At 36.0% G+C, this 22,694-nt stretch overlaps 1 protein-coding gene across 7 annotated transcripts in view; it reads right to left on the reverse strand.

The window, feature by feature from the left end:
- Positions 1 to 22,694, reverse strand: part of CDK12 (cyclin dependent kinase 12) — a 69,474-nt gene that overhangs the window by 33,589 nt on the left and 13,191 nt on the right. For all 7 annotated transcript variants that reach the window (XR_008530867.1, XM_054593685.1, XM_054593687.1 and 4 more), the window contains exons 3-13: positions 22,414 to 22,590; positions 21,231 to 21,370; positions 20,549 to 20,719; positions 16,026 to 16,215; positions 11,089 to 11,145; positions 10,606 to 10,707; positions 5,343 to 5,420; positions 4,242 to 4,358; positions 3,631 to 3,762; positions 1,736 to 1,947; positions 408 to 860 (exon numbers count right to left, since the gene is read on the reverse strand). Coding sequence is in view for 6 of the 7 variants with exons in the window: in XM_054593685.1 (XP_054449660.1) it covers positions 408 to 860; positions 1,736 to 1,947; positions 3,631 to 3,762; positions 4,242 to 4,358; positions 5,343 to 5,420; positions 10,606 to 10,707; positions 11,089 to 11,145; positions 16,026 to 16,215; positions 20,549 to 20,719; positions 21,231 to 21,370; positions 22,414 to 22,590 (1,829 nt within the window). In the remaining variant the exon portion in view is untranslated. The remainder of the gene's footprint in view (positions 1 to 407; positions 861 to 1,735; positions 1,948 to 3,630; positions 3,763 to 4,241; positions 4,359 to 5,342; positions 5,421 to 10,605; positions 10,708 to 11,088; positions 11,146 to 16,025; positions 16,216 to 20,548; positions 20,720 to 21,230; positions 21,371 to 22,413; positions 22,591 to 22,694) is intronic.

Here is a 22,694-nt window from a genome sequence, read left to right on the forward strand (position 1 = left end):
ATCCACTACACTAGAGTACCACTTACTACTTGCACAATCTGATGATGGCTTGTTTGGGAGGCAGAGTTTCAAGTGCTAGTACTAGTTGGCCACCATACACACAGTGGTTCAAATGCATCACTAGCTATGGATGTGGTTTCTGTGGGTTAGAACACAGGGGCTTTACTTACCTACCTCCTAGGAAATGAAAAAACAATCAGTATATGAAAGGTGCTTTGAGAAGCTTTGAGACTTAAATAAAAGAAGCCGGGCAAGAAATGCATCACTTGTTGGTATGTTCTCCTGTAGACTAGGTTACAGAAAAACTGAAACTGAGGCCATTGATGTGAAAAAGAAAATATTAAAGAGACTTTTTAAGAGGATCAACAGCACCTGAACTCAATGAGATTCATGACCGGTCTGTTTACCTGCTGCCTCCTCCTGTGGCATTGTGGGAGTTCTTCGGGGCCCCTGTGGCCCACTGTTCTTGTCACTGTTGTTTTCCTCCAGGTTGCCTGCTGGCTCCTGGGTTTTCATCAGCTGACTCAAGAGAACTGCCAACATATTCTGCATGTCAGCTGGTGTGCTTGAAGCTTCAGGGGTCTTCTGTTCTACTGAAGGCTGGACCACTGGAGCAGGGGGTGCCTCCTTCAAAGACTCCTCAGGGGCTATGGGTTCTGAGTCCTGCTGCTGGGAAGTGGCTTCCGTTAGGGCATTGAGAGATTGGTTCAGGGCCTCCAGCTGCTGCTGTATCTCGGGGTTGGAGTGGATATTAAGCAGCTGCGCCATTTGAGGGATGCTTAGGTCAGTTTGGCTCTGCAGCAGGTTCAATAACACTGCCAATTCACTTTGATTCAATTGCTGGGTGATGTCACCGAGGCCTGTGTAGAGAGTGAAGCCAACACAAGAGGATGAGGCAGGGAAAAAGACCTTTGCTTTCTTCAACTGACAACAGCAACTTACAATATCCAGTGAATGAGGTTTCATTTTGAATGTCTCATTTTCCATGCCTCGAATCATCATGACACGATTTATTTTTTGTATTATTGCTTAAAAATACATGGACTAACTCAAACACCTCTGTACTGTAAGTAAAAGTTATTTTACCTTTATTTTTCAAGGTCAGTGATTTTCTATCCTTACTGTACATCAGAATTACTAGGCTTCAGGCCTCATCCCTAGAGATCTGGCAATTGTTCAGGGCTGCTTATTTTTAAAACTTTCTGGATGATTCTAATGTGCAGCCAGCATTGAAAACTACTGTTGTAGATGGACAGGGAAGGGGAAGTGAGCCAAGGAAAGAAAATATGTAGTTCAGAAAAACTGGTGGTACCACAGGAGAACCTCTTTGTTATAGTAGTTCATTATTATACAGTTTTAGATATATTTAGGTAACAGTCTACAGAACTAACTACATTTAGCAATTGTGCTTTAACATGATCAGATTCGAAGAAGGTTGTATCAAATCTAACATATACAGGGCTCCAAATTGTGTGTGTTAGAGCTCCATGGATGAACTAAATTAAATTTGGCTTACCTAATTTACTAATTTAAGCCACACATTTAATGAAGAAACAGTATTTCTTATTTCAGGAATGGAAAATAAACTATTATAGGCTTTCTAATCCACATATACAAAACTTGGTTTATCTCCTTTTTACTAAAATGAGAACACACACATACATCCTTAAACTTAACCTTCAAAACCTCCCAAAATATGCTTTAAAAAGCATGAAGTCTTTATCTCAGCACTGACCTATTGCATCCCCAGCCCCAGGCTCCACCTTGCTAGGAGCAGGCTGAGGCGGTGCTGGGCTGCTATTCTTCACAGGCTCAGCACTTGTCCCTGAGGTAGTTTCTTTTCGAGAGGTTTTAGATGGAGGTGGCTCTTCTACCACAATACCACTTTGTCGCTGCCGTCGCCGTTTCTTACTCCATAATTCATGGCAATCCTGCCAGTGGGGGAGGCTGAAAAAAGACAAAGCAAAGGGGACATATGTGTGGGAATGTGACAGTGAGTGAACAGAGGAACGAGATATTAAAATGGGAAGGCAAAGAACAGTGGGAAATGCAAAGGGTAAGGAAAACAAAAAATTACACAGAGAAGTTAGTAAATAAATAGTGGCAGTGTAAAAGGAATCATGGTATATAATAGTTTGAGGAAATGAACGTCAAAAAGCCGAAAAGGTTTCTATAACGAGAAGTGAGGCTCTTGCTAATAACCAGAGACACACCTGCTATATAAATGCCCACATCCAGCCAAATAGTTAAGTCTTGTAACTGTTCTTGGTTGGTATAACAAGAATAAAGAATGTTACTGGTCAAGTTTCAGTTGGAAATAAATAGCACAGAAATGACTGGCTTGTTAATGGCTACAAAAAGTCCAGGCAAAGTGGTGATTTAAATCTTGGAACAACATAAGCATATCATTATTAAACACCCTCTATGTAAAATCAATTTATGTGTTATTTGGTCTGTGAATCAGACCAAAAAAACTGGTTCATTCTTCTTTCTGTCTATTGAATTTCCATGACTGGATAGTTTTCATTTGTGGAGTTTATTAGAATATTTAAATATATTTAATATGCTTCCAGGCTTTCCCATGATAATGCAAACAGTCCCAAGTACCTCATATCTTCCTACAATAAAGATTACCATAGTCAAAAACCTATTACAAGAGCTCCCAAATTTCAGTAAAAAGCTTTATGTATTTCAAGCCACATTCAATGTATCAAAATTCTAGTGCAGTAAATTTCTTTGGGAAAATCGGATTTGTAGTTACTACCTATTATGTACTAACGTCTTATTCATTTAAGATATACAGTCTTTCTGTAAGAAAAAAAATGCCCCAAAACTCTAACATGAAAGCTATAATGCTGTCAGTGATAAGTTGAAAGATAAAAGATTTTTTATTGTCAGAATATGAGATGTGAGTGTAGAAACCCTAAGGATCTTAGAGAACACAAGAAATTCATAAAACTCTGATGAAAGAGATACACATTCAAAGATCACATTTTCTACATGAATTTTGATGCAGAAATTATCTGACAGTGATGCAAATTATTTAAAATTAGGACTGTCCTTGCAAGTGTGGATATACATGGTCACCAGATACAGGCAATTCAAATAGATGGAATAGCTAAGAGTAAAAACTAGCCCTGGCTGCTGTGGCTCAGTGGACTGAGTGCTGGCCTGCGAACCGAAAGGTCACCAGCTCGACTCCCAGTCAGGGCACATGCCTGGGTTGTGGGGCCCAGTTGGGGATGTGCAAGAGGCAACCAATCACTGTTATCTCTCCAGGTAGATGTTTCTCTCCCTTTCTTTCTCCCCTTCCTGTCTCTCTTAAAAAAAAAAAAAATTAAAAAAAAAAAAAGAGTAAGAACTAGAAGGTTCAAAGTGGTTCCTATAGGGTAATATGCTGGGGGTCCAGGAAGAAAAGAAGATAGTTTGAGTCAAATTAGGACAAATATCATATCTAATCTATTGTTAAGAAAAAAAAAAAAAGGGAACAGACTCTCTTATCAACCATAATACTATTCGGGGATACTGCTCCATTTGCAGTTTCTCCTAAAGATCTATTACTATGAGTTTCTCATCTCCTAGGCCTGGGGGGAAGGGGGGTAGGGTCACTACATGAACACCAGCACTTACTCTGGAGGATCCATTTTGCTGAGGTCAACATCTTTAAGGAAGTCACTCTGTAGGGTCTGTTCAGCTGTGCAACGTTTGCTAGGATCTAGTGTTAGCATGTGGTCCAGTAAATCAAGTGCTGCTGAAGGAATGCTGTGGAAAGGAAGAGAGAAAAAACAAGTCCACAATGACCCCACAGTACGTACACCTGTAACCTTGTGTCAAAGGTCTCTGAATTTCCAGTTCCATGTAAAATTGTGGAAAGGGAGTTGGAAGCTGTCTAAACAAGCAAGCAGGTTTTCTTCCACAGAGGATTTAAGAAGTGCTATAACACAGGTAGAAAATATGAAGCCAGCAATTACATTCTCTTTTTGTCTTGGAAAGATCAAAAAGACTATGAGAAAATATATAATTGTTCAAAATAAAATAGTTTTCTATCAGTTAAAGCCTTCAAAAAAGAAAATTACAAAAAGGCTATGACAAAACAACAACAACAAAAATAAACTGTTTCCCTATGGTGTGTTGCCCCAATAAATTGGGTCAATTCTAATTCTCTAGGCCAGAAAAAGGCCAAGTCCAAACCAAATACCAGTCAAACACAGAAATCAGGTGTACATTTTTGTCAAACTCACAAAGAGAATTCTTCTCGTAGACGCCTTCTATATTGCTTCTTCGGTTTCATGGTATTGAAGTAGGGCAGCTTGATAACATCAGGCCACACAGCTGGACAAGGGCTACCACAGAGTCGACTGAAAACAAAGCAGAAAGCAGAAATAAAAAAGTGAGCAAGTCAGCATCATGAATTCTGGAGATTCTAGAAGCAGAAACGATTACATCTTGAGAACTTATTAAATTAGACGACATGCAGAAAAAAAAACATGACCTCACTGCTTTACGGACAGAAGGATTAGGATAGAAAGAACTGGTTAAAAGATAATGAAGGGAAAATATTGGCACAATAGTCTAAAGTGATCCACATATTTGGTCTTGTAAAACATGTTTTTAATTCCTCACAGAGATTTTCATTACCAATTTTGTTCAGTTCAGTTAGTGTTAATTACAAAGGGTTGAGCTGGCCCTACAATGTCCCTACAGAAAAAACTGGCAAAAGATAGCCTAAGGCTGAAAATTTTGATGGAAAATTGAGTTTACTGCATAACAAATAATGAGTTATATACTACCTTTTAAAAAGTCTAGATTAGCTGGCTGTATTCTTTTCTTTAATCTTATCGAATAAAACAACCTAAATTCCACCCCTAACCCAGGCCTTCCTGTAAGCCTCTATTTTAGGTTCTATTTTATAATTATCTGCTTACATGTTGTATCACTTACTAAACTCTGAGCTCTTTTGAAGGCAAGGACCTATTTTATTTATTTCTGAATCCTAAAGTTTAACAAAGAAAAAAATTTGTTACAAAACAGGCTCAATAAATTAGTGCTGAATAAATTGTATCTTACCCTAAGAATGGAATAACTATACTGAAAATGGCATGCTTTCATATGAAGAATAAAAAAAAGTGCAAAGTCCTACTTGACCTAAAAAGTAGGTAGAATACAACTTCTTTATATAGAGAGCACAATGAAAAATACATGGTAAACCTGAGTGAGTAAAGAGAAACTTACTTGGACACAAGGAGCACAAAATCATTTAGTAGAATGGCTGAAAGTGTTAGAAATTAGAGGATGTGACTACCTATCACACCTAGGCACTCAGAGCACATGTACGGCTATACCTGATCAGTTCTAGCTGAGCCAGTTCCAGGTTGGCTTGAAATATAGGCTTCTTTGTGAACAGTTCCCCAAGGATGCACCTAGAAAGAGTAAAATCAAGAGGTCAGAAGAGAAATCCCTGAAGTCTGACTAAAGTGTGTCTCCATAAACTTTTATGGTATATATATAAACTTTTATAATATATATAACATGTTGTAAATTAACCCAAAACTGCAGTGTCTGAGTTTCGTAACAGAAAATATATTTCTTGAAGTGAAAATGGACAGTATAAAGAATTTGAATTTGCCAGCAGATCAAATCCTTGCCAACTATAAGAGACAACTTATCTATAAACAGAGAAAAGGGGTCAAGAGTTCTTTTCTATATGTTCCATTATAAATTAAAAAAATAACTGAAGACTAAAAAAACCATGCTTCATTTTACAAGGACGCTTAGCAGTTCCTATAATATAACAATACTCTAGCCCTTTTGGCACTATTTGTAAAAAAATTTACTGTCATCAGTCAAGAGCAGTTTCAATAGGACTTTCAGATACATTATACTTAAATACCTTCATCATTTTGAAAAGGTCTTTCAAAACTATATTAATGTACTTACAGAGTCTCCAAATTTTTCTCCACAAATTACTTATTAATTACAAAAGGAAAACTAGTAACTATTTAATGGGAGGAAAGACAACTGAGTGACCAAAATTAACATCAAAAGAGGCAAACAAGGTTCATGTTAATACAAATGTGATACTTGAAAAGAACACTTATGGAGTGAATATTCCAGCCAAAACCTCATAACCTGAAACTACCAAGCCTATAGTCTTAAAAATGTGAAAATCATGAAAGACAAAGAAAGATTTAGGAACTATTCCAGATTAAAGAAAGGCAGCTAGCCCTGGCTGGTGTGGCTCAGTGGACTAAGTGCCCGCCTTTGAACTAAAGGGTCGCGGGCCAGGTCCCCAGTAAGGGGTACACAAGAGGCAGCCACACACGATGTTTCTCTCCTTCTCTTTCTCCCTCCCTTCCCCTCTGTCTAAAAATAAATTTTAAAAATCTTAAAAAAAAAAAATTAAGTCTTTATTTCTTGTGACTCTAATCTCTTCTCAAATCACTTCTTTAAAAAAAAAGGCAACTAAATGTAATAAATGATACTAGACTGGATCCTCTATCATGTGAGGTATTGTTTCTAGGACATTATTTAGGATAATGACTAAATGAGAATATGAAATGTAAGTTAAAGTATTATATTAAATACAGTGGTTCAATGTTAAATTCCCTGGATTTAATAATTGTACTGTGACTATTTAAGAGATTATCTTTATTCTTAGAAAATGTAAATTAGCCCTGGCTGATGTGCCTCAGTGGATTGAGTGCTGACCTGCCAAACCAAAGGGTTGCCGGTTTGACTCCTAGTCAGGGTATATGCCCGGGTTGTGGGTTAGGTCCCCAGTTGGGGGACATGAGAGGCAACCACATACTGATGTTTCTCTCCCTCTCTTTCTCCCTCCTTTCCCCTCTCTCTAAATAAAGAAAATGTACATTAAATAGTAAGAGGGAAAGGAGCATGATATATACAACTACTTTTGAATACTTCTGGGAAAAAATATGTGGTATATTTATAAAAACACATTTTATTCTACTTATATATTGTATATTGTATGACATATATTCATACCTATATACATATATGAATATAAAAGCAAATGTGGCAAGATAATAAAAATTAGTGAAGCCTGGCTGGTATGGCTTGGTTGGTTAGAGCATCATCCTATAAATCTGAAGGTCTTGGGTTCAATTCCCAGTTGGGGTACATACTTAGGTTATGGATTTGTTCCCAGCTGGGGCAAGTACAAGAGGCAACCAATCCATGTTCCTCTCTCACATTGTTTCTCTCTCTCCCCTGCCACCCTCCCTCCCTTCCCCAATTTCTAAATCAATGAGAATGTCCTTGGGTAAGGACTTAAAATTAAAAAAAAAAAATTAGTGAATCTAATGTGAATGAATCTCAATATAATTATGTTGAATAAAAGATCAAGAGGAGCCCTGGCCAGGTGGCTCAGTTGGCTGGAGCACTGTCCCATACACCAAAAGGTTGTGGGTTCAATTCCCAGTCAGGGCATATACCGAGGTTGCGTGTTCGATCCCCAGTTGGGAAATGTACAGGAGGCAACTGATTGATGTCTTTTCTCTCTCACATTGATTTTTATTTTCTCTCTCTCTCTCCCCATCTCCCTCCCTCTCTCTCTAAAATCAATAAACATATTCTCAGGGGAGAATAAAAAATTTTAAAAATAGATAAAGATGTAAGAGGGAAAAAAGAGCATACACTCACTGTATGATTCCATTTCTATAAAATTCTAGAAATGAGAATCAATCAATAGTGCTAGAAATCAGAACAGTGATTGCCTGGGAATGGGATAGTGTAGACAGGAGAGAGATTACAAAGGAGCACATGGAAACTTTTGTAGGTGATGGTTTTACTAGTTTACACACTATGTATATGTTAAATATATAGTTTATTCTATACCTCAATTAAAAGGCTAAAAAAATTTAGTGAATCTGAAAATGGCTACACTCTGTACTGTTCTTTTAACTTTTCTGTACATTTAAAATTATTTCAAAGTAAACAAAAGCAAATGAAAAAATATGAATACTTTATACTCTTCTGTATGCATTAAATATTTCTTTTTTTTTTAAGTGAGAAAGAAAAAAGTGGACAAAGAATCTCTTCTCTGGTCTGCGCTTTGATGAGATTTATTCAAAAATAAAAAAACCAATGTTTATATGGTTTTACTTTGAAATTATTTACCTTGATTAAATTTGAGAAAACAGAACAAACCTAGCTCTTAAAGTTACTCAAACCTTTTTTATTAGTATTTGCTAATGTTAATGACAAGTTCTTACTTCTTATATTCTCTCAAACCTTATCCAGAGATAAAAAAGTAAAATAAAATTTAATTGTTTCCAACATTAACTGCCAAATAAAATTTCAAATACAGTGGCTCAAAGACCAACCAACCAACCCACCCATCCACCCACCCACCCACCCACCCAGCTGGGTTTTCAGACTCTAGGTACAACATCTTGTATAGCCTTTCTAGTTTCTCCCCAGAATTTCTAATTGAACTGCTCCAGCAATTCTCTGAAAAGAACATCCCACAAAAATATCTTCAGAGAAACTACCTTTGATCACCAAAGTAGTAACTTCACATCAAATCTCAATCCAACGAGTCACTAGGCTTTAAAGAAAGTCTAATTTTCTATAATTTTAATTTCCAATTGTGTTTTTGTGTGTTTTTTTAATTTCAGTTTCCAGTCTTTTAATGCGGAAGACATCATTATGCAATCAACACTCTGCTACCACACTAAGGTGGCAGGTTGCAGAGACTGAAATAATAGTACCAATAGAGCTCTGAACTTTCCCTGTGCATCTTAATGGAGCATTAACTTTAGAGCCTAGTTGTGACAATTTAAATGCTAATACTATTAAAGCAAATAGTCCAGAACATAAACACACCCAGCTTGAGTCAGTAAAATTTAACTAAAGCTTCATTTGAGTTAGATAGGCTACCACAGAAATTATGCTCTTTCTCCTTCACCCCTTTTGAATTTTGAAACAAAACCCCTGCGGTGGTCCTTTTAAAGAATGATATTAATAGAGGCAAAGAATGGGGAAAAGAGATATGCTCCACTGGCAAGTATGTATGCCAAAAGCCTAAAAGTATGCATGTATACGGCATACAGCATAAGAAACAATTTAATATTCCCCTTACAAACAAGTGGTAAACATTTTCAACAAAAAGGAACTAAGACTCCTTAGAGAAATGGCCAATGCCAGGTATGGGGCAGGAAATAAAGAGGACGAACCTGGAACCAGAAAAAGAAGAAGGTAATAAAAGACTACTATGGATATATCAAGAAGATTCAAAATTAACCTGAATAAATTCCCACCAGCCAAAGACTGGACAGTTCAAACAGGAATAAGGATGATGATCATAATGAATTAAAACACATCATATATGTTTAATTCTATGAGTTCATTATGAAACTAAAAAACAAGGCCCCAAAACTATCTCTGGTCATCTTTAGAGAATGCTAGGAAACCATCTCTTTATCCTGAAAACTGGTAAATAAAATAAAAAAATTAAACCTTTATCCCTACCTTTTCCATATCATTTGTACCTTGGGTTAGCCAAATAAATAAGTTATCTTTATTCCAGAAAGGAATGATATAATTAGACTATCACTATCAAAAACAAGCACATATGAATTAATGATGTAGATCATTAATAGCTGATTAATTTCTTTTTAAAAAATTTTTATTTACTGATTTTAAAGGGGGTATACTGATTTGTTGTTCCACTTATTTATGCATTCATTGGCTCATTCTTTTATGTGCCCTGAACAGGGAATGGAACCCCGCAACCTTGGAGTATCGGGATGATGTTCTGACCACCTAAGCAAACCTGTCCAGGGCTTGCTGATGCTCACTGACAACATTTTAAAAAGATACAATTATATATTGTATAAAGTGGGGGGCGGAGAGGGCGGGTGCGCACACAAAAATAAATCTGCCCTAGTAGGAACATATTATCAGACATTGTTTAGAATTGTCTGTGTAAGGTGATAATAAAATCAGACTATTATGTAGTGGATTGTTTTATTGTTTTTAAATTCTTTACAGATACTGTACCCAGTTATTGCCTGTACTCTGGGTAGAGGTTCCCTCTGTCTCCCACATACAACCATGATGTACCACTGACTATATAATCTGTCGGAAGTACACAAAACCATCTGTCAAGTAGTTTCAGGGTCAGTGAATGATTGAGAATCAAACTTGAATTCACCTACAATTTACAGAAAATGAAAGGAATAGAGAACCATGATAAAAAGTACCATCCTGAGGATGCAATCAGCAAAATCTAGACTGTGGGAAACTCTACAGAACAAATGTAATGGGGGCGAGGGGACCCAAGATAGATGAAGGAGAATCTATAATTAAAAGACTTCAGATAATCAATTGCAATCCATGGATCTTATTTGAATGTATCTGAATTCCAATGCAAACTAAGTTAAAAGAAATAAAATGACAATTGGTGAAATGTTAAAAAAGTATTTCTGATATTAAGAAATATTCAACAGACTTCTCTGAAATCTAAAAATTTATCGCCCCCCTTTTGAACTTAAAGCTGCAAAAAAGTGAATGCAGAGAGAGAACAGGATACAAGTTCAATATGTGAGTTACAAACAAAAGAAAAAGTGAAGGGAGCCTTACCCACAGCTCCAAACATCAATGGCTGGTGTATAACGCTCCTCTCCCAAAAGAAGTTCTGGAGGTCGGTACCACAGAGTAATGACTTTGTTTGTATAAGGGCGACTAAAATGTAAAAAAAACATGACATAAATTTACAATGGCTTCTGATGCAATATACTTGTACAATTAAATGCAAACAGAAATAGCTGCCAATTGAAGACAGGAACTTTGAAAACAGCTCCATAGCAACGTAATGGTTCAAAAGTAAACTGTGCAAAAGAAGGAAGGGAAGAAATTAACTTCCATTCCAATTTGGGTTGATTCATTTCAGTCTAAGGCTGATCTAAGAATTTAGATAGAATTTACTGCCTATAATCTAAGTAGTAACACATTTAGAAAATTATGGAACTCGGACAGTTACTATAACTTGCAGGATACTAGGGTATCCAAAAATAAAAAGCATTCTTTCCTTTTTCCCAGATGTAATTTTGATAAATGTCTCACCTCTCTTCAGAGTTATAGAGCCGAGCAAGTCCAAAATCTGCTAGTTTGATCTGCCCGCTATAAAATAAGAACATTTTCGTAAGTAACAGCAGCAACTACCACATTATACCTAAAAGAGACAACAATTAATTTAATGTTTGAGGAGTTAAAAGCATTACAAAAAACTAATTTTAACCTTTGCTCTTGCTCTTAGTTCTATTTTTAATGGTCACTCTCCCAGGTTAAGTCTCTTTTTACTACTCCAGTTTACAAACCTCAGTGTTTACCAAGCTTTAGGGTTGTTTTTTAAAAACTACTGTATTTTTGGATTTGACTCAACTAAATATTTCCTGTATTTCTTGGCAAACAACATTGGCTAGAATCTGCAATATTAAATACTGATTATTGAGGGGGAAAATCAGACTGTTCTAGATTAAGAGAGATTTAAGAGGACTAACAATTATATCCCATTCATAACCCTTAACTAGTTCTGGTTTGAACAAACTAGGTGTACAAGACATTTTTGACGTAACTGAAAAAAATTCAGGGTTCAGCGGAAGTAATGCCTGCTTGAGTATGGTTGGTAGGGTAATAATATGGATGTAATAATTTATAGTTTTAATTTGAACACTTCACCTAAAATGTCATGGTGTGCTTGAGTGTGATATTGTTATGTTACAGAATTACATGTTTATGATTCTGTAATAAAAGATTGGGGAGTTATTTGTGCCAGACTCTATATAATGTATAGACAGAATGTTAGAAGTTAATAGGTAATAGTTTATTTTGTCAGAGTATTTAGGGTCAAATGTAATGATGTCTGTAGTTTACTTTAAAATAATTCAAGCAGAAAAATAAAAAGCAAATACAGTAAAATGTTAATTGTATATGTATTATTACATTAATGTCTCCATTTTCTTGTAATTTAACATTTCTAATAATAAAAAGTAAACAACACTGTGACTATAACAGATTTTTTCAAAGAGGGAACACAGCTTTGATCAGAGCAAACAATTTTTATAATAATGAGACCTTCTACTAAAATACTGCCATCACTTCCTATATCATAACGATATATAACTATGACCTTGAGGGGTTCTCAAACTTTAATATGAAATAAAAATCACCTGGAAAGCTTGTTAGAAGTATCCTGGGCCCCATCCCCAGAGGTGCTGATTCAGTAGGCCACAGCCCAAAAGTCTGAATTTCTAACAAGCCCACAAGTGATGCCAGCACTGTTCTGAACTATACTTTGAGAACCACTCCCTTGAAGCGACCATAAGTACATTTCACTCTACTAAGTATCCTGTCTTTGACAGCAATATCAAGTAATGTTTGAATAACTGCAACACAAAATGTTGGGAAACTATTAAAAAACATTTATTAATTATTTCAGATTAATCATATTTATCTAAATTCTTATGTAGACTATCTATTTACAGTTACAGCTTGTGTTACTTCTTGGGGAGTGAAAAGCCAGCTCACTCTTATTTTAGACTGGGGATATCTCAGGTGTGTGATAGCTCAGATCAGGCAGAAAGATGAGACAGGCAAAAAAAAGAGGCTATGCTATGAGATGCTCCTCAAAATATCAGCAATGGGACAGAATAGTAAAACAAAGTTCTACAGCAAGTTATTTTATTGGTCTTTGCTTTACTGCACTACTCTTCACCAGCTAAAAAAAAAAAGTCACTCAAGCCTCAGAAAATGGTTAGCATTTTTTAGCAACAAAAAATCTTTTTAAATGTTCACTGATTTTAGAGAAAGAAGAAGGGAGAGAGAAACATCTAACAGTTGCCTCCCATATATGCCCCCACCAGGGTTCACGTCTGAAACCCTGGTATGTGCCCTGACTGGTAATCGAACCTGCAACCCATTAGTATAGCACAATGCTCTAAACAACTGAGCCACATCAGCCAGGGCCAAAGTATTTTTTTCAATTAAGATATGTACACTTTTTTTAGACATAATGCTATTGTACTCTTAATAGGCTACTGTATAGTATAAACATAACTTTTATATGCACTGGGGAACCAAAAAAATCATATGACTCGCTTTATTGCAATATTTGCTTTATTGCGGTGGTCTGGTACCGAACTCGCAATATCTCCGAGGTATGCCTGTAACAACAAAGTTTTACGTTAAATCAACTCTAATCATTCCTAGTTAAGATTATGGACATCCTACCTACTTGCTTCAAACTTCATTATATTTTAAAGCTCAATTTATAAGCAAATTCTGAGAAAAGCAAAGAAGAATGAAAACAGTTGACTTGAATACAAGAAGTGTTCCTCAAATTTCTTGGCATCCTTACTCTGAGAGCCTGAGATGATCCAAGATTCAAGGCATACAACAGACTGAAAGTTAAAATGGCAACAGACACAGTTATGGGACAACAGGCTAGACCGAAACATCACTAGCACCTAGCGCGTATACTAATCCATCCTCTCCCCTCTCACTCTCAGTAATGATCTTCATTGAAAGCAGAAGTCACCAGGTGAGAGCTACCTAACACCTTATATGCTACCTACAAACATTTTCCATCTATAACCTTCTTTCTTTCTTTTTTCCCCTTCAATTACAGAACAAGTGAGTCAATCTCCTGTTCAAGAATAATCAACACCTATAGTTGTGGCTACTACCACCTGTAGCCTCCTCTCCTGATCCCAACTCCTCTAGAAACTTGCTCCTTTAAATTATTTTGGATCTTTCCTGAAACTTCACCTTCTCTTAATTTTCTTAAATATGCTAAAACCTCTGCATCCTTAAATAAAAAAATAAAAATCAAAAGCTAAAGACACACCTACCATCATCACCTTCCTATTAATTGTGCTAGCTACCCATTTACCCCACACTGTTACCACTGACCTGATCCTCAGATTCTCTTAAGTCTTATAATCTGTCTGCATCATCTGACATCTATGACCACTCACTTCTTAAATTCACCTATTTTGCATTCATGATATTCTTTATTTTCTTCCTCTTTCTCTGATTATTCCCTTGCGTTCCATCTTCTTAAATCTTTTCTATGCTTGGTAACTCCTGAATCTACATATACTGCTAGTTTGGAACTCCCATGTGACCTATTAGTCCTGTTCTCCCCTCTCTCATCAACTGCTTTCTCTTTCTTGTCTAGCTAAGGACTTCTTATGATGCTCTCCTGGTCACCTCACCCAAAAGTCTCTGTGTAGCCAGAAGTAAATGGGTAAGAGCAGAAGCTGGATGGATCAGACTAGACCATGAGACTTCTACATCCCACTTAGTTTCCTGAATTTTCTGAATGTGGGAAGTTGGGGAACAGGGAGGGGCCTGACCCACCAACCAGAAAGGACACAAAATAGGACTTCTGTTATTCTGTGGCCTGAGACATCCCCTATGGAGGAGCAAAAGGAAGGGAAGAAAGTATGATAACACTATAGTCCAGGAAAGCTGCAAGCTGCTAGCCATCATCAAGTTCTTGAAGCATTAAAACTATGGGTGTAGATTAACGAAGCCCAGCTTTAATGAGAATTATGGGTCACAGAGATAGCAACATAAACAAATAATCTCTTAACACTATATTTTGTTTCATAAAGATATTTAAATACAAATATGTACAGTTTATATGTTTTTTAAATTTAAAATAATGCATTAATTGTATAATTTAAAAACAAAGAATTAACTGAACCAACAGCCTTCAGTGGCTGTCACCTGTAAAATTTAAGCTCCTTAGTGACTCATATAAAATCTTTACATTGTTTCCTTGCAACTGTCCAACTTTACCCTTCTTTCCCTACCAATATCAACATTTTAGTTTTCTGGACATGTTACATTGTTTTCACATTTATGTGCTTTTGTCCATGTAATTTCTTTTGCCTAGAAACTTGGCTTTCTGTTCTCAGTCTTTCTGATAAATCCCTATTCATTCCTCTAGACTGCATCTTCCCAGGTGCTCACAAAGTCAAAAAAAAAAAAAAAAAAAGAAAAGAAAAAGAAAAAGAAAAAAAGAAGGCTTAATTAAGTGTGTACTGAATTGAGCTATTTATTTGTTTACCTCCCCTGCTAAACTCAGAGCTCTCCACTGACCAACCACCCCAAGTGGGACTTTGATGCTAACACCAGGAGAGTCCTGGGCAGCCCTAGATGATTGGTCATCCCACTCCACAAAGACAGAAAATATGTCATAATCATTTCATATTCCTATCTAGATAATGTTTGTCAAATATAATTGAACAGCAATGGGTGAATCAGATGAAGATGGCTGTAAACAGCCTAGTTTCCTAAAGAACCAAACACTGGATTGATTTCAATAATACCAAACTTGCTTTTTATTCCTCAATGGTTAGGGCTATCACCAAAGACTACTGTGCATAATACATCTGATATTACCAAAGCAGTTTAGATAAAACAGCCAGAAAGGAAGAAAGCAGATGATAAAAACTTCTGAAGAATTAGCACCGTTCCTCACCAAATTTGTGTCTGTCTACACTGATAAAACATGGAAGTAAGTGCTGGTCAGAAAGGTCAATCACCAACTGTACAACTGTGTGTACTCTGAAATATGATAACTGAGAAAGTCTCAAGAATAGCTAAAAAAGCAGGCCTATGTTTTTCCCCACTAAACAAGGGAGAGCTTCATTAAGAACTCAAAGTATGTTTGAATTTGTCTAGGACCACAACAGTATTAATTACTAACTATGGCAAAAAAACTCTCTGAATATTCCTGTAGGATGTGAGTGATTCCTTAAAATGTTCGCAATTCGCAATCCTACCTCTGTTAATTCCTTATCAACACTGAAGTCTGGAAACTGCTGATCAGGATACCCCTATTATAAGTTGTTCCTAAGGTACAAACATCAGATGCACGTAAATGCAAAAAACTGTATTATTGGGTCTACCTATAACCCCAATTAACTAACTGAAAATAAGGGGCTCAGAAAAGAGAAGAAATGCTTAACCTCATTTGGTTTTACTGTTACCTGTTGTTCAGCAAAATGTTAGAACACTTAATATCCCGATGCAGGAAATTCTTTTTGTGACAGTAATCCAATCCTTCCATTAGCTGTTTCATGAATGACTTGATATGATCCTCAGAAAAGTGCACCAAACCAGATTCTAGCAGTCCCATTAAGTCATGGTCCATATACTCAAATACAAGGTAAAAGGCACCTACATGAAAGAAAAAATTAAAAACAATAGTAAAAGGAATATGAAATGACAATGCCTTAAATTTTAATATAATTTTGGAGTTGACCATAAGGCTCTCTGGAACAACTGCGTGATTTTATAGGTGAAAAAACTGAAACTCAAAGTAGTTGAATAACTTGCCCTTTCTAATAGTAAATAACAAAACTACTAATTGAATTAATCTTCTGACTGCCCATCCAGGGTTCTTTAGATTACTTTGTCTTGAGGGGGACAACTGCTTTGGTCATGCTATATTACTGTCTTTTATGATCTAAGTCAGTTGGCTAATTACAGACCTTGGGCCAAATCCAGTCTGTTTGTTGTAAATAAAGTCTTCTGTGTAACACACAACCACACCCATTTGTTCCATATTGTCTATGACTACTTTTGTAGAAGTTTGTACATGTTAGTTAGTAGGACTCACATAATATGCCAGGGCAGCATGGTCTATTTGGTATAAATTATTAGTAAAATTCGTAATATTTAAGAATTGAAAGCAACTTGAATTATCTAATTAAATTCCCTAAATTTGGAAGATTAAAAAAAAAAGAAGTACACTAAGAGAACTGTAAAACATTTGAAATCCATAATATTCTGCCACTTTCAACAGGATGCATAACAGAGAAAAATATCACATAAATACTAGATGTAGTTAGAAAATGATATATCCAGTCTGAAAGTGTGTCTCCTAGTAACATAAAAGCAAGGATTCTCAATCTAGGGGTAGGCTTCAAGGACTCTTTGAACTCACTAAAATATGCAACATCTTTAAAAAATTTTTAAAGAGGGAAACATCAATGTGTGGTTTTCTCTCACATGCGTGCCCCGGGACCTGGCCCGCAACCCAGACACATGTCCTGACTGGGAATTGAACCAGCGACCCTTTGGTTCGCAGGCCAGCACACTCAATCCGCTAAGCCACACCAGCTGGGGCAGAATATGCAACATTTTTTTAAAAAGTACGCAACATTTTAAAGTTTTGTTTTGTTTTGTTTTTTCCTTAAAATGATCTAGCCCTAGCTGGTGTGGCTCAGTGGGCTGAGCGCCAGCCTGTGAAGGGTCTCTGATTTGGTTCCCAGTCAGGGCACATGCCTGGGTCGTGGGCTGAGTCCTTGGTTGGGGGCATGCAGCAGGCAGCTGATCGATGTATCTCTTGCACATTGCTATTCTCTCCCTCCCTTCCCCTTCTCTAAAGGTAAATAAACACAATCTGTAAAAAAATTTAAAAAAACAAAACAAAACTGATCCATGTTTAACAAGGTCCCTGACCCCCCAAAAAGTTAAGAACCACTGCATTAAAGGAATATCTTAAGGCAATTAGGCTACAACCCTTATAAATAAATTAAAAAAGACAAAAATTGCAAAATATAAGTAGACAAAGGACATAAAAGTGACAACTCAAAAAAGAGAAAATAAGTAAAACTGACAAACATAGAACAAACCCAGAAGTAATATAAAAAGTGCAATCTAAGCCCTGGCTGGTGTGGCTCAGTGGCTTGAGCACTGGTGGGCAAACCAAAGGGTCATAGGTTCAATTCCCAGTCAGGGCACATGCCTAGGTTGTGGGCCAGGTCCCTAGGAGGCGGCGCTCACAGGCAACCCCACTGTGATGTTTCTCTCCCTCTTTTTCTCCCTCCCTACCCCTCTCTAAAAATAAATTTTAAAAAATCTTTAGAAAATATGTATGTACTCAATGTTAGGGAGGTTAAAGTGAGATAGATGGACACCCACTGGAGTGACATAATTATTATTCTCTTCCTAAAAAGCAATCTAACATTAAATATGGAAAACCCTTTGACCAAATAATCCTCCTTCTCAGAAACTATTAATAAATAAATCTAGGCTCTGGCTGGGTAACTCTCTTGATTAGAGCGTGATCCCATTAGCAAAGGTTTCGGGTTCGATCCCCAGTCAGGGCACATCCACAAATCAACCAATGAATGCATAAATAAATAGAATAACAAAATTGATGCTCACCCCCCAGCACTTCCTCTCTGACTCTAAAATCAATAAAGATTCTTAAAAGAAAAAGAAATCTATATGTAAAGATTTATGCACAAAGATGCTCAATGCAGTACTATTACATATTTTTTCAAACTGGGAACTAATTGTTCAACAGGGACTGGAGAAGCAAACTTCGATTCATCTATCTTCATGCACAGTCATTAAACCATGTTAGTGACATGGGGAATTGCTCAAAACACTAAATACTAGAAAGAAATACATGCCCTGGCTCGGTAGCTTAGTTGTTTAGAGCGTGGTCCCAATATGCCATGGTTGCGGGTTTGATTCCCAGCCACAGCATTTAAAGAAAAGAGAAAGAAAGAAAAAAATATGCCAAAATGCTAAAATTATAATGGTTTTTTATGGATGGTGATATACGGGGATGGAGTGAGAGAGAAGTGATAGACACTTCCTTTTTTTAATGTACTTATTTTTAGAGAAAGGGGAAGAGAGGGAGGGAAACATCCATGTGTGGTTGCCTCTCACGCGCCCCCAACTGGGGATGTGGCCCACAACCCAGGCATGTGCCCTGACTGGTACTCGAACTGGCAACACTTTGGTTCGCAGGCCAGCACTCAATCCACTGAGCCACACTAGCCAGGATGACTGACATTTTCTTATTCTTCTGTATTTTTAATTTTTCCACAATGGGCATGCATCATGATATCTATCCATTCATTATTTTATTATTTTTTAAAAAAAGAATTTAAACAGACATGGCAAATTATTTAAGCAGCACATAATGGCATGAATGACAAGTCTCTCTCCAGAACCAATCAATTAACATTTTCTTGCACATCCTTACAGAAACTATACATTTAATTATTTTTATAATCAGAAAAAGTTAAGACATGCCAGGGTATAAACATAGTATCATATCTAACTTACATAAATTTATCTAAATACGGTTGCATAAGCAGAATTTCCTTTCATTTACTTTTAAAACTACTGCTACCAAACTCAAGAGGTGCTCCTCCCCAGTGTTAATTAATATCTTTGAGGCTCTGTAAAAAGGTCCAGCTTAACTTTATCCATTACCTTCTAAATTCATGTACTTTATATTCTCTTTTTGTAAAATTTATTTTTAATTAGTTGACATACAATATTATGTTAATTTCAGGTGTACAACACAATGAGATTTGACTTTTATATGCTTTATGAAGTGAGTACCACATTATATCTAGTAATCACTGGTCACTACACATAGTTAATACAATATTATTAACTATAGTATTCCCTTTGCTGTATATTACATCCCCCGACTTATTTTATAATTGGAAGTTTGTGTATTCTTAAATCCCTTCTCTTTTTCCTCTGAAATCATATTCTCTCTTAACATTCCAGATTATATTCACAGATGCCATCTCTTCACAGCTGCCCATCTCTGAATCTTCAGATTTACTTCAATAAACATAGATTACATGTCACTTATAGACTACTTCAAACATAAGTACAGAAGCAATAAACAATTTTATCCCCCAAAAGAGATAAAAGTTACAAATCCAGGAAAACAAACCTGAAGATTGTTTTTAGAAATACCTGTTTTGAATTTTAAACTGCATCAGTGAAAAAGTATGTAAAAATATGGATGCACATAAACAATGACCAGAATGGATGATGTAAAAATGAGAATAAGAAGCAAACTTATATAAAAAACAAACTGATGGTTGCCAGATAGAAGAGGGGTGAGGGGATGGGCAAAAAAAGTGAGGGGATTAAGAAGTACAAGCTGCCAATTATAAAATTAGTTGTGTGGAATATAGCATAGGGAATAATGTATAGCACAGGGAATATAGCCAGTAGTATTGTAATAACTACATATGCTGACAGATGGTTACTAAATTTGTGGTGATCACTACATAAGGGACATGAATGTCTAATCACTATGTTGTACAGATGAAAGTAATATAATATGTAGACTATAATTAAAAACAAATTTAAAAAATGAGAGTAACTAATAAATCTAGGGTTTAATTTCCATTATTATAATTTTTAAAAATAGATTTTAAAACATTGGTTAAAAGAGAATCTTGTAATTGTTTAAATGCTGGCTGTATTAGGTGGCACAGCAGACTCTAATTTCAGTAAGTAATGATTTTTAAAAGCAGAAGAGTACTCTGATGAATAATGGACATTTTATAATAAGCACTTTTCAGCACAGCGCAATCTGCTAACATCTTGATTCTGTTACAGGTTCAAGAAAGAAGCCTGAGTTTAGTACAAACTTGTCAAGCAATTCAAACAGGCAAACAAGCTAAGAAAGGAAAGTAAGATGTACGAATCTACCCTATACATAGTTCTTCCCACATACCTTTGTCCTTCTTGAAATCCAGTGCATCTTGTTTATCTGTGACAATTTCCTTCATGTTAACAACACTTCGGTGGATTAGCTGACGAAGAATTTTGATCTCACGAATGGCTGTGATTGGGAAGCCTTCTTTCTCATTGTCTAGTCTCACCTTCTTCAGGGCCACTAGCTCCCCTGTCACAATAAATCCAAACTGTTACATTATCTTTAATTTCTTTAAGATTTGAATTTTTAATTCCATATTCAGTTAGGCCCAAAAATGCTGGTCATTAAAATACACCAATAATTCAACTACATCATTCTATCTTCAAGGACTAACCCCTTACCAAGTAAAGAGCAACTCATTTGCAGGGCGATGGGAGTATAAGGGGACTAAATGGTAATAAAAATATATATAAAAACTATTAAATAAAAAATTAAGTATATCAAAAAAAGAGCAAGTTATACATTTTGTTTTTACCCTCTCTTAAATTCCAAGCAAACTTTTAAAACATTTACAATAAACAACAAAAAAAGGTTTTTAAACTATAATAATTATACTATTTTGGGGAAAAATTTTAGTATATGTAGTAACTTATAGAGATCAAGTTAGAACTCAAAATATATTTTTTCTAAATCTTCATATGACATTATTAGTATTGCTAACTTTTTAACCCAACGCCTAGAATTTTGTGGCTATATTTACCTGTGTCTTTGTCCTTGGCTTTATATACTTGGCCATAGGTCCCCTCTCCAATAATCCCAATTATGTCAAACTTGTCCACACAGCGTTTTCCCCAATCACTTTCTGTTTGTCTTCTTTCCCCATAACGAGGACAACAAATTCTAAAAATGACAAAACAAAAAAAGTTACTTTTAAAAATTAAGTTTAGTCAAAGAAAACAATTCTTTTATGATTTCTCTGACTCCTATATCTTTTATGAATTTACTTAAAAGGCAGGACTTAAATAATATAAAATAAGTAGTTTAAATGGTCTCTCACAATGGCTAAAACGCAGGTTTGTTGGGTTTCTTTTTTTTACTTCAAAAATACGTAAGATAAAATAATAGATTTACTGCTTACTTTTTTTTTTCTTTAAAGATTTTAATTATTTTTTAGAGAGAGAAGGGAGAAAGAGAGGGAAAGAAACATCGATTGGTTGCCTCTCCCACCCCCTACTGGAGACCTAGCCTGCAACCCAGGCATGTATCCCGACTGGGAATCGAACCAGCGACCTTTTGGTTCACAGGCTGGCACAGTCCACTGAGCCATACCAGCCATGGCTGCTGCTTACTTTCTTACCTCTCAAGTATTCACTTCCTCAACTACAGAATGGGAAGATAATCCCTATAACATAGGGTTACAATAAAAATAAAATATAAAACTCTGGCAGTAATACGTGTTCAGTAAAGGTAACTTTTTATTAAGAGAGGAACGCTAACAATGAGAAGATCAAACCCAGATTCTACTACATTTATGGCATGACAATTTATGTGATTTAAGTAACGTGTACATGATTAATGCACCCTGAATAAAAGAGCTTTTTTGTCTTCAATGCTCTAAATATTATGAACTCAAAAAATACAATGGGATCAATGTTCATGGTATATTTGGACTGGGGAAATTATTGTTCTTCTAAAAAAACAAACCAAAACAAAACAACAAAAATCACACCAAAAAACTCCCCCAGCTAGATTATCTATGGATGCAGATGCATGGGTCTCTTTGGTAGGTTTTTATCCATTAAATAAAATAAAAGATATACATTAGGCCCAATCTTCTATGATCCTACTGGTGTGGGTTGTAGAAGAAAGTATGAAATTTAGGATCCTAGGATTCCCCACTGTAATAAAAGCTGTAATTAAGGAAAGGTCCCTCCAAAACTCACTTTGGTCTTTTTTTATACGGTTGCTGAGGTGGTGTGATTGCCTTTGGTTCTGGAGAGTCTGGGGGAGATGGATCCCCACCAGGAAGCTCTGGAGGGAGAGGGAGGTCCGTGAGTAAGTGACGTGGCCTTTGTTCCTTCTCCTTCTTTACAGGTTTGGAAGGCAGAGTTTCTTTTGGACTAAACAATAGAGATGAAGAGAAGAAAAAGTTCATAATTACTTAAAGAATATGCAAATAAAACTTTCAAAGATTAGACTGTCTTACTATTTAAAGATTACAATG

This window comes from Pteronotus mesoamericanus, unplaced genomic scaffold (genome assembly GCF_021234165.1).
Source record: "Pteronotus mesoamericanus isolate MK-2021 breed Mesoamerican mustached bat unplaced genomic scaffold, CSHL_Meso_final scaffold_476, whole genome shotgun sequence".
NCBI lineage: Eukaryota > Metazoa > Chordata > Mammalia > Chiroptera > Mormoopidae > Pteronotus > Pteronotus mesoamericanus.